At 31.2% G+C, this 15,375-nt stretch overlaps 3 protein-coding genes across 3 annotated transcripts; 2 read left to right on the forward strand and 1 right to left on the reverse strand.

Moving 5' to 3' along the window:
* The first annotated feature begins 8,945 nt into the window (after positions 1–8,945).
* Positions 8,946–9,705, forward strand: LOC106449818 (PAMP-induced secreted peptide 2). The gene has a single exon (XM_013891512.3). The coding sequence runs from the start codon at positions 9,073–9,075 to the stop codon at positions 9,331–9,333; it is 261 nt and encodes an 86-aa protein (XP_013746966.2). The 5' UTR covers positions 8,946–9,072; the 3' UTR covers positions 9,334–9,705.
* A 413-nt stretch (positions 9,706–10,118) lies between these two features.
* Positions 10,119–12,971, forward strand: LOC125586148. The gene is made up of 3 exons (XM_048755964.1): positions 10,119–10,582; positions 12,676–12,755; positions 12,844–12,971. The coding sequence occupies exons 1-3, from the start codon at positions 10,119–10,121 to the stop codon at positions 12,969–12,971; spliced, it is 672 nt and encodes a 223-aa protein (XP_048611921.1).
* A 335-nt stretch (positions 12,972–13,306) lies between these two features.
* Positions 13,307–14,285, reverse strand: LOC106449819 (transcription factor MYB73). The gene has a single exon (XM_013891513.3). It carries the CDS (start codon positions 14,186–14,188, stop codon positions 13,400–13,402), a length of 789 nt encoding a protein of 262 aa, XP_013746967.2. The 5' UTR covers positions 14,189–14,285; the 3' UTR covers positions 13,307–13,399.
* Between the last annotated feature and the right edge of the window lie 1,090 nt (positions 14,286–15,375).

Consider the following 15,375-nt stretch of genomic DNA (forward strand, 5'->3'; position numbering starts at 1 on the left):
ATGTTATCTAAAACTTGCAGCACTAATATATAACATGCATCAATAAAACTAGATTTTAACCCACATAATCGTACGAGTATTATTTTTCAATTGATTAAATTAAAAAATTATTATTTATTCAAAAAATATTTAAGAATGGATATGTTTTTTAAAAAATTATATGGTATTTGCTCCTATCGGTAGTATAAATTTAAACAAAAATTTAGCATAATATAACTCATTTGTCATTTGCTAAATTTATGGCTTTTATTTATAATTTTTATTATTTAATTTTAATATTTTCATTTTATATTTGAAAGATGAATGAATATTTCTTTCTAACAATATTTTTTTATTTATATTTTTTTTAAAAAAAAAATCAATTTAAATTGTTATTATCATTGAATATAATTATTTTTGACATAATTTTAGTTTTCGTTTACATCAAAACTAATCATATTTTAGGATAATTATAATTAAAAATGTTAATTTTCAGATTTTTCAAAAAACATCTAAAAATATTTTCAAAGATTTTGTTATAATTGTTTTAAAAAAATATTGAGTTGCATTTCAAATAAAAAGGTAAAGATATTTAAAAATATTCTAATTAAAATATGTACAATTTGATATATTTTTTACGAAATGATTCAAATAAAAAAAAATCACGCATGAAAGAAATCATGATTTCTGTTAACTGGGCGGGTCATTGTTTATATGATATCGCACACGAAAGAAAAAATTATATTTTTACAATTTTCTAATTAACTCTATATACTTAATTTTTTATATGATATCGCACATTCGTCAAAAAATAAATAGTTTAAGATGCAAAATAATATGATCAAATATTGCAAATAGATCATTTAATAAATTAAATAATCAAAAATCGAAAATTCATTACCGCGCTGGCGCGCGGATCAGGGTCTAGTTCACCTAAGATCACCATTACTGATAAAATACATTCAAGAGTCTCTACCTAAATAAAATATTAGTATTTTATTAATATTTCATTATTCAAATGTTTTAAAACAAAAATAAAATTATATCAGAAAGGTGAAATATGTACATGGGCAGGGGCGGAGGCAGCCGTAGGAGGTCACCTGACCCCTATAGATTTCGGTCAAAAAAATTTACTTGCATTTTGGAAATGATATTTGGTAAAATAGTGTATAATTAGCATACTGACCCCTATGATATTTTAGAGAACGCGACTTGACCCCATGATTTTTTTCCAAAAACTCTTTTTGTTCATTCAACTCAAAAACTCTATTACATGTTTTTACTTTGGTCAAAGCCGAAAGATACTCGTAATTCTGTAAATATTATTTTCATTTATTTATCTTAATTATTTTCTGTTAATTTTTACAGCTGTCCAATATTGGTATCAACTAAAGAACAATTGATATAACTTTATTTTACACATAAACATTTTTTCTTTCATTCTTTATCATAATTTTGTTTACTTTTTAACCATTTAATTTAAAAAATTGTTTTAAATTACTACTTATTTTTAAAAAATATCAGAATAATAACAATTTTATAAGTCAATATGAATATATATATTTTTCCCTGGGAACTAAATTATCACTACTTGACCAGTCTGGGCTTGGAGTTCGGTCCAAGTGGTTTATATGGTAGGCCATAACAAATGATTGGTCTATTCCCTGGCATTAGTCGATTCCAAACTCGGATTAGGCAGTGTGATACACTTTCGGACTAGTCCACTTTGTAGCACTAAGTGTGTTTCTCCCGGGACCGACCGGATCAGCCGGTTAAACTTATAAAAAAAAAATGAATGTATACATATTACTTTAACCTATTCAATATTTATATTATTTAAATAATTTAATAAATATTAATATTTAATTAATATTAATTAATATTTTTGTTATAAATATAATTAACCCTAGTCAAAACTTTGGCTGGCTCCACCACTGTACATGGGTTTATCAAGTATTTTGAAGTATCTATATGTTTTTTTTGTCATCAAGTTATACAGATTCATACTGACTTTGTGAACCAAACCGAAAGATCTGCATCCATGTCAACGACAAAAGACGGTTGCTTCTTGACACTGCGTGCTAGGCTATCCGCCTATGAATTTTGCGTCTTTGGTAAATAAATGTTCTCTGATCTATATGTTTCTTCCCATTTTACATTTTACAATATTTTATTTTATTTTTAGTGTCTTGTATACTCTAAGAAACATTCGATGACGGTCATAAAGATGAAAGTGATCTAAGTTGGTGGTTACCGCTTAACTTATAATATCAAAAAACCAAATTGTAATAATCTGATAAAAAGATAGGTAAATACCTATTTGTAGTACTTTTTAATATATATTATACTGTTTGGGATTATATTTAAAAAGGAAAACTATTTCTTTTTAAAACATCAAACTTATTTTTTTGTAAATTTTCCTTTTTATGAGTTAATATATATATATACACTAGGTGATTCTCCCGTGCATAAAATTAATATATTATAATTAATTGTTATTTACTTTTGGTTTTAAATCAATTTATAATTTGGTATAATTTATATTAATATTATATTATTTTAATTAGACATATGATTTTGGATCTAGGCGGTTTGGTTTTTTTGGGGTCAATAATTGATTTGTTTATCACTTGGATATATTGGATTGCATTTATTTCTCTGAATTCAACTATAATATTTTATTCTAAATATAGTTAATTTTGATTAAATTATTATTTGCATTTAGATTGGTTATTTTCTTAGATATGTAAATATATTTTAATAAGATTATGTATAACATAATATATCTTGGGCTTAGAATTAAATTAAAAATAAACAGAAGTGTTTGATTGAAAATAACGATAATATTCGGAAATCTTAAAAAATAAACAGAAGTGTTGATTAAAATAATGATAATATTCGGAAGTCTCATGCATGTATATAAAATTATATTGTAACAATTAGATAATATTTTATTCTAATTTATTAATATGTTTTGAGTCATCTTGTAATTTATATGTATAAAAATAAATAGATTCTTTTTTTTGTCATCATAAATAGATTTTTATTATAAAATTATATTTTGTTATTGTAGTTAGATCTTTGATTGGATATAAGTTGGAATATTCGAGTCACTCATGTTGTGAGTATATTGAGTAACATATATTCTTTCAAATTCAAACACAAGTATAATTATTTTTATTCTAATTACGTCAAATCAAATTAGTTTTATTTCTAGGCTAAATTTGCATGTATTTTCATAATATTTAATAAAATTATATGTTGGTATTTTAAAAAATATTAGAAAATAAAGAAATGATCAATAGGAAATTACATACATAAGTGTAGGTGATAGATATTTATAAGCTCATGAACTAATATCAATATTACAATAATTAAAATATTTTATAACTTCTAAATAATTGTATTAGATTAATTGAAAGAAATCTTAAAAAATAGAATTCAGATTTGTTTGGATATTTTAATTATAGGTATATTAAGTTCCAAAAACATAAAGAAAACATAAAACTAAAAAGAAATTAAATATTAAGAAAAAATATTTTTTTAATAATGATAAATAATATACATATATACCTCATTTATAGTATATGCAATTTTAAAAAACATTCTGTAATTATTTGATCAAAATATGCTTATCATAAAAAATATTCTTAGGTTCTGTTTTTAATATCTCTTAAAAAAATATCTCTTAAAAATCATATTATATAATTAAAATATAATAAAAATATATACCTCATTTATAGTATATGCTACAACTGTGATTGTTTCTGTGAAATCATATTATATAATTAAAATATAATTTAGGGTTTTTTGCAAAATTGATCTACAACTCAATGTCAAACACAAAATTAACCTCTTTTTTTGGAAATTAATTTTGCTCTATTCACCCCACAAGTTCATATAATTCACGAAAATGCCATTAATTTTTTTTTTTTTCGAAAATGACATTTTTACTCTCTCACCCTCATCATCTTCAAGTAATTACAAGATTGTCATTGTCATCAATAACCAAACCACCATGAACAACCAATTTGAAGCTCTTAATGCTCCCAAAATCGATTTACTCTTCTTCTTTATTCATTCTTATGAACTAAATACAACATCTCTCTCACTTTCTCTCCACATTAAGCTAAAAAAAACTCAAGATTTTGATTCTACATTTTTTATGGTTCATAGAGTCAAAGAAGCTAACGATTCTGGGTGGGTCACTTTCTTTTGAGATTTTGTGTTCTTGAAGAAGCCTTATGTGTGCTAAAGAAGTTATCTCACCAATTTAAGGTATGAAATCGAATTTTTTTTCAGATCTGTTCGTCCAGGTAAGTCGTCTGGCTGTAGACGACTTACCTGGAAGTCGTCTAGTTAACGCAGAGGTTATTTTTGCAATTGACTTTGAAATTTATTTTCTGAGACGACTGAAAGTTAAGTCATCTGATTTTGTTTGGTTACAAAAAAATCTCCAAAGAACCTAGACGACTTACATTTCAGTCGTCATAGGTTAGTTTTGCATTTGACTGGATTATTTCAGAAGTTTGACTTTCATGGACGACTTACATTTCAGTCTCTGGTGAAAATTGAAATATTAATATTTTATTAAAACTAGACGACTTACAATTAAGTCGTCATAGGTTAGTTTTGCAATTGAAAAAAAAAACTTCAATATTTAATTATACCTAGACAACTTACAATTCAGTCGTCCGCCCGACGACTTACATGTAAGTCGTCCAGGATTTTATTCCAAGATTCTGGTCAAACCTCGTAAATCCTGGACGACTTACATGTAAGTCGTCTGACGGATGACTGAATTGTAAGTCGTCTATATATAATTAAATATTGAAGTTTTATTTTTCAATTTCAAAACTAACCTATGACGACTTAATTGTAACTCGTCTAGTTTTAATAAAATATTAATATTTCAATTTTCACCAGAGACTGAAATGTAAGTCGTCCATGAAAGTCAAACTTCTGAAATAATCCAGTCAAATGCAAAACTAACATATGACGACTGAAATGTAAGTCGTCTAGGTTCTTTGGAGATTTTTTTGTAACCAAACAAAATCAGACGACTTAACTTTCATTCGTCTCAAATAACAGATTTCAAAGTCAATTGCAAAAATAACCTCTGCGTTGACCAGACAACTTATATTTTAGTCGTCTGGAAGACTTAGATTGAAGTCGTCCACGTCGACCTAAATGGAAGACTTCTCTGCAAATCTACTAGATGACCTCCGTGGATGTCGTCTGCGTCAATGTTTAATAAACTTGCATTTTCTCTAAAACTATAAAGACTTTTTAATATTTTCTTGTTAATTCATGTTTATTAATTAATATTTGGGCTACTGAATGAAATTTATAACTTAATTGGTGATATTTATGAGGTTACCAACATTCACTTTAATTAAAGTTTCTAACTGATCCGAGAAGACTTCCGTGCTAGTTTTTGAATAACTTGTATTTTTAAGAGTGATAAGCAACTTCAAGATATGTAAAACTCATATTTTCAAAATATGTTCTCTCCCTTAGTTTTACTAAATTTGACTAAGTTTTTCCACACAAACTTATAAAAAATATGATATGCTTTGGCTAGTTACTATTGTTTGTTTCCATCTCTTAAGTATTATTGTTATAGACACTAATAATGATTATTGTTATGAGTTGGAAGAAGGGTTAAAATGCTTCTTAAAATGTTGTATCAGTATGAAGCTACCAACATTCTTGTTTATTAAGATGAGAAAAAGGCCATTGGAGTTTATTATTGCATATGAGAGATCCAAAGATAAGAAAAAGGCTGATGGAGTCTATTGTTTCATTGATTTGTAAATGTGTAAACACATTGTTAGCACATGTATTATTGTTATAGATTTTATTACTGATTTTACAAAAAATTCACAACTAAAAGAGTAGACATGCAACACAAAACAGACCACAAACAAAACTATTATAGATAATTCATCTACAAAGACAAGCTTGGACTCCACTTGATATGGAAAAAGACTTTGTCAGAAAACTTCCAGGAAGTCCAGACGACTTCTAGGAAGTCCAGACGACTTCTAGGAAGTCCAGACGACTTCCAGGAAGTCCAGACGACTTTCAGGAAGTCCAGACGACTTTCAGGAAGTCCAGACGACTAAAATAGAAGTCGTCTGGAAGACTTCCTGGAAGTCGTCTGGAAGACTTCCTGGAAGTCGTCTAGTGCATTATATTTTAGACGACTAACAGGTAAGTCGTCCCAGAAGTCCTCCAGATCTGAAAAACCTGCATATTAAATCCAGATCTGAAAAACCTGCTTATCCAAAAACGTTCAGATAACTTAAAAACAGAAAAAAATGAGTGGAAGATTAGATAAATCTACCTTTATAGAACACATAAAAATACATATCTAAAATTAATAGAACTACCTTTAAATGAGTGGAAGATGAGTATCATCTGATTAAAAATCTGCAAAAAAGATAGATTAGTAAGAAAGACATGAGACAAAACTGAAGAATTCATATAAATTTTGGTGTTTTCAAGTCAAAGAGATTAGAGTGGGTTTGGAGAGTTTTAGTTTGGGAAAAAAGAAAGAACTTTATACAACAAGAAGTTACCAAATGAAGAAAAATCAGACATAAAAACTTACCAAAACGCTCAGATCTATTATGAAAGGGAGACTTCTTCAGAAGACTTCCATGAAGTCGAGACGACTGAAATGGAAGTCGTCTAGAAGACTTCCTGGAAGTCATCTAGTGCATTATATTTTAGACGACTAAGTCGTCCCAGAAGTCTTCCAGATCTGAAAAACCTACATATCAAATCCAGATCTGAAAAATCTGCATATCCAAAAACGTTCAAATGACTTAAAAACAGAGAAAATGAGTGGAAGATTAGATAAATCTACCTTTATAGAACACACAAAAATACATATCTAAAATTAATAGATCTACCTTTAAATGACTGTAAGATGAGTATCATCTGATTAAAAATCTGCAAAAAAAAGATAGATTAGTAAGAAAGACATGAGACAAAACTCAAAAATTCATATAAAGTTTGGTGTTTTCAAGTCAAAGAGATTAGAGAGAGGTTGAAGAATTTTAGAATGATGAACATTACATTTTTTTTGCAGCAATTTGAGAGGATGAGAGAGAATGTGCAAATTTTTCTTTATATAGGGAGACAAAAAATCCAATTAGGTTAAATATTTTTGGTTCAGACGACTTCCTAGACGACTTACTTGTAAGTTGATCTAAAAATATTTTATTTGATCTAAAATTTTATAAATATCATTTATATTCATAATTTTGATGAAAAATACACTATATTAAGTTTATATATTCTATTTGTGTGTTTTATACAATCTTAAACATGAAAATGTATTAATGTTATACACAATTAAAGATTAACATGTTTTATAACACAGTAAACCATCTAAAAATTCCGCCCCGCATAATTTCCGATTAATCCCCGATTTTCTCTTTAGGCGCTAGGCCCAACCCGACCGCCCGACTAGCGCCTAGCGCGTTCCCGAACAGGGGTAAATACTAGTTAACTAATTTTCAAAAAAATCACTATTACATACCTAGACCAACAAGGTTAGTAGGTTGCAAAAACAAATTTCTCCAGTGCAAACAAAAATGTGTAGCACTGAAATGATCGATGAGACAGGGATTTACTTCAAAAAAAACTAGGACACAGATGGCATTCATTTACTAAGGGTTCAAATGGTGACTAACCAGAACGTACCGCGGTTAATATTAACAAAAAATTCTTTTTATATATATCCATATGTTGAATAATTTTTTTGCCCAAAAAAAAAAAATATATATATCCATATGTTTTTGTTACTATTAGAATCTTACTAAAGTTATTCCGCAGTTGTTTTGTATGTTATCATTTGGAAAGACATATTCGTACCAACACATTTGGGAACAAGTCAGATGTGGGATGCCTTATAATCCTAGTCATCCTATTCACACCAACCCTTGAGTTCACCGTGGATGTCATATTATCATGTTAGATGTCTAAAGTGTGATACGATTAAGTATATCATTGATGTTATATTAGATATGTTTAAACCATATGATTCAGTCTACTTAATTTAATAATTTATACAATCTAAACAAACAAAATGACATATTTTCTCTTATTTACAATGATATGGTAAAAAATACAAAAATGAAATGTTAGTATTATAGATAAGAAATTTGTTTTTACGAAAGATTTGTTGCAGAATTGCGACAAAGTAACAAGAGATGTGTGACAAGAACGCGTTGGTCCAAGTGGTAAAAGGATTCCGGCTGGAAAAACCGTCATCTGGATTAGATTCGCATTGAAAAATTTTATTTACAATATTGAGTTTTCGGCAAAAAAAAAGGTGAAACCACCATTTATTTTACCAAATAAAAACAAGAGATGCGTGGAAAATTAGTTGAAGAGATGTTTGCAGAGTAAGAACGGAAATTATGCAAAGCCTTATCAGTTTTTATTTTGACAAATATTTGTATACACGCGTAATTGTATAATAATAATATAGAAAATAAAAACAAAATAACGTTGCTGCTATAAGAAATTAGATGCATCCGCATATTGTTTTGAAGAATACCTCTTTCCATATTAAAATTTAATTATAACCTATTTTGAGCTAATATTTCTATAAATAATACAAACAAAATTCTTCGTAAAAATAGCATAAAATAATATGCACTAGAATTTGAATTCCAAATATTTTATAGTTTGCATCGAAAAGTCTGCTCCAAACAATGAGAGGGAAAAATCAATGATTTCTTCATCCAGGAAAAGAAAATCATCTTCATTCCTCCTTGATGGCTTTTCTATTGATCCACATGTTTTAAAATAAGGCGACTAAAAGAATAAGTAAGAGGCAACCTCGGTATTTTACCAGGAAGTAGCGTTGTGTTGAATTATAAACTTATGGAGTGAAAGCTGATAAAATTCAGACTTTCTCCTTTCCTTCAAGGCTCTCCATACTGCTATATAATCCAACTCCAACTCCAAGTCCACAAACTCCTCACAATTCACAACAAATTTTCATCATCTCGATATAGACTAGTGATAAATTCAGACGTTTTCTTTTTATTTCTCTAAAACCGCTAAAAGAAAATGATGGTAAACAAGGCTATTTTGGGTTCGATTCTGTTTTTCATATTGGTGGGCTCAGTTCTTGTAGTGGAGGCTCGTCCGCTGAGTTTAACGAAGGCCGAAGAGAAGCAAGCAGCGAAATTCTTTGATGGTTTGTCACTTGGTGCGATCAAGGACTCGGGTCCTGGCTCTGGTGGTGAGGGTCATAAATTCGTGGATCGAAGTGAGCCGGTTGTATATGGTAAGCACTCTGGTCCCAGTCCGAGCGGACCGGGTCACTAACTAAGGAACCAGTGGTTCCGAGTTCTGACCGAACTGGTTAAGGTGGCCGCTTCGGTGTAGCTTCAGAAATTGATTATTTCTTTAGTTTCTTTTATTTGTCATACCTTTCAGATTATTTAATAAGGATTTTTCTCCACCTCCACCATACAAATACAATGATGGAGAACAAATTGGAGGAAACCAAGAATTGGTAGAATGTCATTCTTTTCTCTGTAGTATTGTTTTGTTTGTTAATGGTTGTAGTTTATTTGGAAACAATAAACAATCTAATAAAATTCATTGATTATTTTGTTTAATATATAACTTCATTTTTCATTTTTTGGATATTTTAATTTTATTACAAATTATAACAACAATTAATAACACACAATTTCTGAATTAACAATCGTACTCTTTTCACAAAGATTCACAATATGCAGAATTTACATGCATCATTCTCTGATAGGATATGTATCCTTAGATCTTAATATACGGAATTATGATAAATGGTTCTAGTTTAGAAATTTCATGTATAGTTGTTTTTATTAGTATAAAATTGCATCTGAGAACCAAACTCCAAATTTTATGGTATAAAACAATTAACTATTATGTTAAACCATTATATTAAAAGACTTCCACAACTGATATATAAAATTCATTTAAGTTTAATCTGTAAAAGACTAATGCGCACTTAAATATATAAACCTTGGAAACAAAAGTATATCAAGGGGCAGATTCATGTTAAACCAATGTCCGAAATACAGTCAACAACAGTAATATGCAATCCCACAGGTAGATTGATAGAAATGGCTGGTGAGATTGGCACTCAAAAACTTGGTATTGAAACGTTGGCTTTGATTTGTGATGTATGGGATGGAGATCGCTGGGCGTTTCGTCGATGTCGTGACGTTAGGATGCGAGACACTATCCACATGATCGAGAATCATCGCTTGGCAGAGGACCGTACAGCAGATGATATTGTCTTATGGAGGCATAATGAAACTGAGTTCCGTAACTTCTTCTCAACCTCAGCGACTTGGCATCAGCTTCGTACGCACAGGCCAGCAACATCTCGGAGCAAAGTGATTTGGTTTTCTCTTGGAGTGCCTCGGTTTGCTTTCATAACTTGGCTGGCAATAAGGAATAGATTATCTACTGGAGACCGTATGTGTACCTGGGGTCTAGCTCATGGGTGTTTGTTTTGTGGAGAACCAAATGAGTCTAGAAACCACTTATACTTTGCTTTCCCTTATACCTTCACGCTCTGGAGGTAGGTAACCTACTGAGTAGAGACCCCGACCCACTCTTGATCACTTACAGACTGGTAAGTTTGAACAGCTTCGCTTCATCTTGTTGCGTTTGGTGTTTCAAGTCACAGTTTATATGATCTGGAGGGAGAGAAATGATAGAAAGCACTTTAAGAAACCCAAACAAGTTCATTAGCTGGTAAAGGTCATCGACAAGACAGTGCGGAATAGGCTTTTGTCTATTAGATATTGGAAGAAACCTCGTTTAAGGGGACTAATGCAATGTTGGTACTAGGCATGGGCGTTCGGGTCGGGTTCGGTTCGGTTCTTTTCGGGTCCTAAACATTTAGACCCAATAGGTTTTTTAGAAATTTACGGTTCTGGTTCGGTCCGGGTCGGTTCGGGTCTATAATTAAAATACCCATAAAATACCCATAATTTTTCGGATTCATTTCGGGTTCAGGTATTTAAGATCTGAAAAGAACATGACATACTTAACTTCATCAAATTTAGTCGATATTTGTCATATATATCTAAAATTTTACAAAATAACTTAAATGAAACTATTAATAATTAAAATATAACATTTCAAACTCTAATTTGTTTTGTACATTTTATAGCTTCATATTTCTTAAAAAATGTTATAAAATAATAAAAAAATTTGTTAACAAAATATATTTCAACTAAATCATAAAATAATATATACATAATAGAACACATAAAAATTATAGTTTTGGATATATATGTTTTTAAGTTGGGTACAAACCAATTCTTATCGGGTCGGGTCTATTCGGTTCGGTTCTTTTCGCGTCTGAGTCTATTCGGGGCGGTTCTTTTCGGTTCCGGTTCTTTCGGGTAAAAGAAATTTAGACCCATAAAGTACTTGTAAATTTTCGATTCGGTTCTGAATCGGGTATTTTTAAATCGATTCCGGTTCGGATTTTCGGGTCCGGATTAAAATGCCCAGACCTAGTTGGCACCAAGCACACAGCTAGATAGATAGCTTATTCTTTATTCATGTACATAAACTCTTTTTTATGATGATCAATATATTTAACATTTCATAAAAAAAAAACAGTAATATGCAACCTAAATTGTGTTAACTTGGTTGATCTCTGTTTCTCAAGTTCTAATTCGAATGGTTTGGTTTATTTACGCCTTAAACCGAGAACTGCTACAAAGAGCTTGGCGAGAGTGTTTTTTCTTAGCAAAAAAAAAAAGAGCTTGGCGAGAATGAGAAATTGATTTACACGGACTTTTTTTTGTCAACGATTTACACGAATTAAGTGAACAAATCTCTCTTGTTACCTTTAGTTTCCATGATTTTTTTTTTTAAATGTTGCACTTGCTGAACCATCTAGCTTTTGATGAATATAATTTTACATTCATTCAAAACAAAAAGGTTATGATTCCATCAATTTTTGAAAGCCCATGACAATTATCGAAGCTCCCAATGCTTCTGCAAGTTTCCAACATTTTCGTCCAACAATTTCAGAAAGCTTCCAGAACTTCTGGAGGATTAAACGGTTTCAAAAAAAATGAAAGAAGTCGATGAGAAATCCACTGAATATAATCATGATCTTTGGATAAAATGAGAAAAACTGAGTACAATAAAAATGGGCCGATAAGGAAATTAGGTTTTGATGCGAACTTATATAACGAGAATTTGGGAGCAAGCTGAAGACAAAAGAAAAATACTTACAAAAGCGTCCATGTGCACAATGTAAACCTGATCTCTTCTGCTTTTGATTTCTTCAAAAATTCTTAAATTCTTAGCGGCTTTAATCGAAGCTGTTTTTATTTGTATATAGTTTTTTTTTTGTGGTCAATATTTGTATATAGTTTATGCATGTGGATTGCCAAGTCTATCAAGGTAATGCAACCATAATGATTAAGCACTTGACTGGTGAACTGAAGCCATTTAAATCAAAAGCTGTAGACAGAGTGCCCGGTGGTGCAGAATAATTGTGAAGTTATCTTTCTTCGATGGACTATCATAATTAGGCTACAAAGGCATGGAGTGAATCGACGAAACAGGATTCTACAGTTCACTGAGGAAGCAAACTCTATAATAAACTCTACAGAGATGGCTGAATGAGTTTGGTGAGATTTACAGCAAGACTGTGGTTGTTTTAGCAGTTGCTATTGCCTTACTTGGTCCGATTTTGTTCATATGGCCCTTCCTTGCCATCGCATGTATAGCTGTCCTTTCCTTATTTTGTTAGATGGGTTTCGAGTATTGACTAAGTCTTTAATATGGTTGATGTTTGATGATTATATACAGCATGTAGAGGACCGGTTTGCAGTGCATTGGAACTTATGGTGGCGGAATCACAGTGTGCCTTGGCAGTTGCTTATGCTCCTACTGCTATTAGCTTCTGCTTAGCTCTTTTACTTTCTTGCTACTTGTGATTCTATTTCAGTTCTGAGCGGTGGTTTGTACACATCTGATTATGTCAAAAGACAAACTGAATGATGTCAAAAACATCTCGAGAGACTCAGGTAGTCAGATGAAGTTATTTTTCTTAAATAAGATTATGCTAGAAGAACCATAATAGGCGTAAAAGCTCAGGTGATTGTTATTTGTTTAGGTGGGGGATTAATCTTGGAGGGTGAAGGAATTAACAATGGCCCGGCCTTGCTGATGTCATGCTGCTTCGAGACAACATCACTAGAGTTCAGTTCTGTGTCATGTAAGAATAAAACTCTTACACCATGATTAATCCGGGATTCTTAGAGTGAGGTTGTTAGCGGAAGTTAATCATGCTCTTAGTATTATTAAATTTATCTCACTACTCGATCTTCACAATTTCAATAAAGTTTCTAAACCCTCCTCCGCCTCAGATTCCTAGCTGTAACTCCGCCATGTAACTCCTCACCTCCGTCTTAATCATCTCTTGCACCACCTTCATGAAGTCCCCACTAAATGTTCCCCTCTCCTCCTCTTGTTTCCTCGCTGGAAACAGCTCCGCCGTGTCTCTTCCTTGAGTTGACTCGTTGACCCAAGGCAGAGACAAACTCAGAGAAATCGCCGGATCTTTCACCGCAGATTCAATCACCACACCACCAGCTCTTGCCTTAGGCTTATAAACATGCGAAACTGGTCCGCTAGATTGCTCGCTGACGTCAGATCCCGATGGACTCCCGGGATTCATAAACAGCCCGGTCGACACAACTCCTCCGCCGCCGCCGCTCGCCGTCCGTTTCAACGGCTGTTCATCAGTTAAACTACCATCATACCCTCCGTTTCCACCGTCGTTGGACGTCCAACCGCCGCCACCGCCGCTACATTTCCGCTTCAGCGTGGAGTTCCAATGATTCTTGATGGCGTTATCGGTGCGACCATTGAGAAGCCGAGCGATAGTCGCCCACTTGTTACCGAACCTCGCGTGCGCGAGTAAGATCGTCTCGTCTTCCTCCGGCGAAAAAGCGCGGTGCTCAACCTCCGGAGAAAGCTGGTTGCACCACCGGAGACGGCAAGATTTACCGGAACGTCCAGAGATGGGTTTGCTTATCAGAGACCAGTTTCTTGGTCCGTGCTTTTGCACTAGCGTCTGCAAGAGTTGGTCTTCTTCGGGACTCCATGGACCTTTTATCCGATCCGTTTCTTTTCGGGTCGAACCAGACATCGTCGGATCTCTTTTTTTTTTCCTTTGAATTTTGTCGGAACGTTTTAAACGCGTTCTCTTTGTTTTGGAAGAAGAAACGATTTTGAGAGGATAAGTGAGAGAGGAGTGGCTATTTATACAAGATGTGATGGTAACCGCTCCTACCGGTAATTTTTTTCTCGGTTTTTAACAGCAAATTATTCTTTCAGTTTCAAAATTAGCTGATTTACATATTTTTCTTCTTTTTTTGCCAACACTAATACAGTATTTGTTTTAAAGAGTGAAATGAATTATCTGAATGGAAAATTTAGACTAAATAAATAGCAAAATTTCAAACTAAAACTTCACTATTAGAATTTAAAACTTTATGGTTTAGAACTTAAAATTTTGAGTTTTAAGGTTTAGTTTAAAGTTTCGAGTAAAAATAACAATTTTAATTTTAATTTTAATTAGTTTGTTAAATAAACAAGGGACATCCTCGGAAAAAACAACAAAATAATTTTTTTCTAACTAAAACAACACATAAAGCAGAAAATGACCAAAAAAATCTCATTGAAATCGTAAAAAAGTCTTTTACTTTTAATTTATAGATTTATCTTATTTTATAGATTTATAAACATAAATAATTATTTTTATTTTTGTAATGATTTTTTTTCATGATACATTTTTGAATTCAAAATTTTTTTAAAACAAAAGAAGATTGAAATTTTCTATATTTTCATAATTTTATTTAGAAACCTGAAAAAAAATTAAACTAGTTTAGATTTTTTTTTAATATTTTTTTAAATCTTAAACTTCACCCCTCAAATCTAAACTCTAAGTGTATATTAGGTAATCATATAAGTATAAATGTATATTCATTTTTTTACTAAATTTTCTTGGTCATTTTGATTCTTATTTGCTATATTTATGATAAAATAAATTTATTGGCATCCTACATAATTTCTCAATACACAATTGTATACAATATATTTTCTTAATTTTGGTAAAATAGTATGATTTTTCTTTTTTTTTTTATAAATGACTTTTCTTCTACAAGACTAGAAAGTCTTAATCTACAATAACCTAAAATGAGACAAAAGTTTAAGAGAAACCTCATTTTGCAAGCACTTAAGAACATTTTTAATGGAGATGTTTAAAGGAGTGTTTAGTGGTGGGGTCCACCATAAAAAGGGAAAAAATGGTGCCAAAAACGCCAGATTTAGCAT

The sequence above is a fragment of the Brassica napus genome, chromosome C4, assembly GCF_020379485.1.
Source record: "Brassica napus cultivar Da-Ae chromosome C4, Da-Ae, whole genome shotgun sequence".
Taxonomy (NCBI): Eukaryota; Viridiplantae; Streptophyta; class Magnoliopsida; order Brassicales; family Brassicaceae; genus Brassica; species Brassica napus.

Coding starts and splice junctions, on each gene's coding strand:
- LOC106449818 (XM_013891512.3), top strand. CDS start 9,073: ATGATGGTAAACAAGGCTATTTTGGGTTCGATTCTGTTTTTCATATTG.
- LOC125586148 (XM_048755964.1), top strand. CDS start 10,119: ATGGCTGGTGAGATTGGCACTCAAAAACTTGGTATTGAAACGTTGGCT. Junction 10,583..12,675: donor TATACCTTCACGCTCTGGAG/GTAGGTAACCTA, acceptor TGAGATTTACAG/CAAGACTGTGGTTGTTTTAG. Junction 12,756..12,843: donor GCCCTTCCTTGCCATCGCAT/GTATAGCTGTCC, acceptor GATTATATACAG/CATGTAGAGGACCGGTTTGC.
- LOC106449819 (XM_013891513.3), bottom strand. CDS start 14,188: ATGTCTGGTTCGACCCGAAAAGAAACGGATCGGATAAAAGGTCCATGG.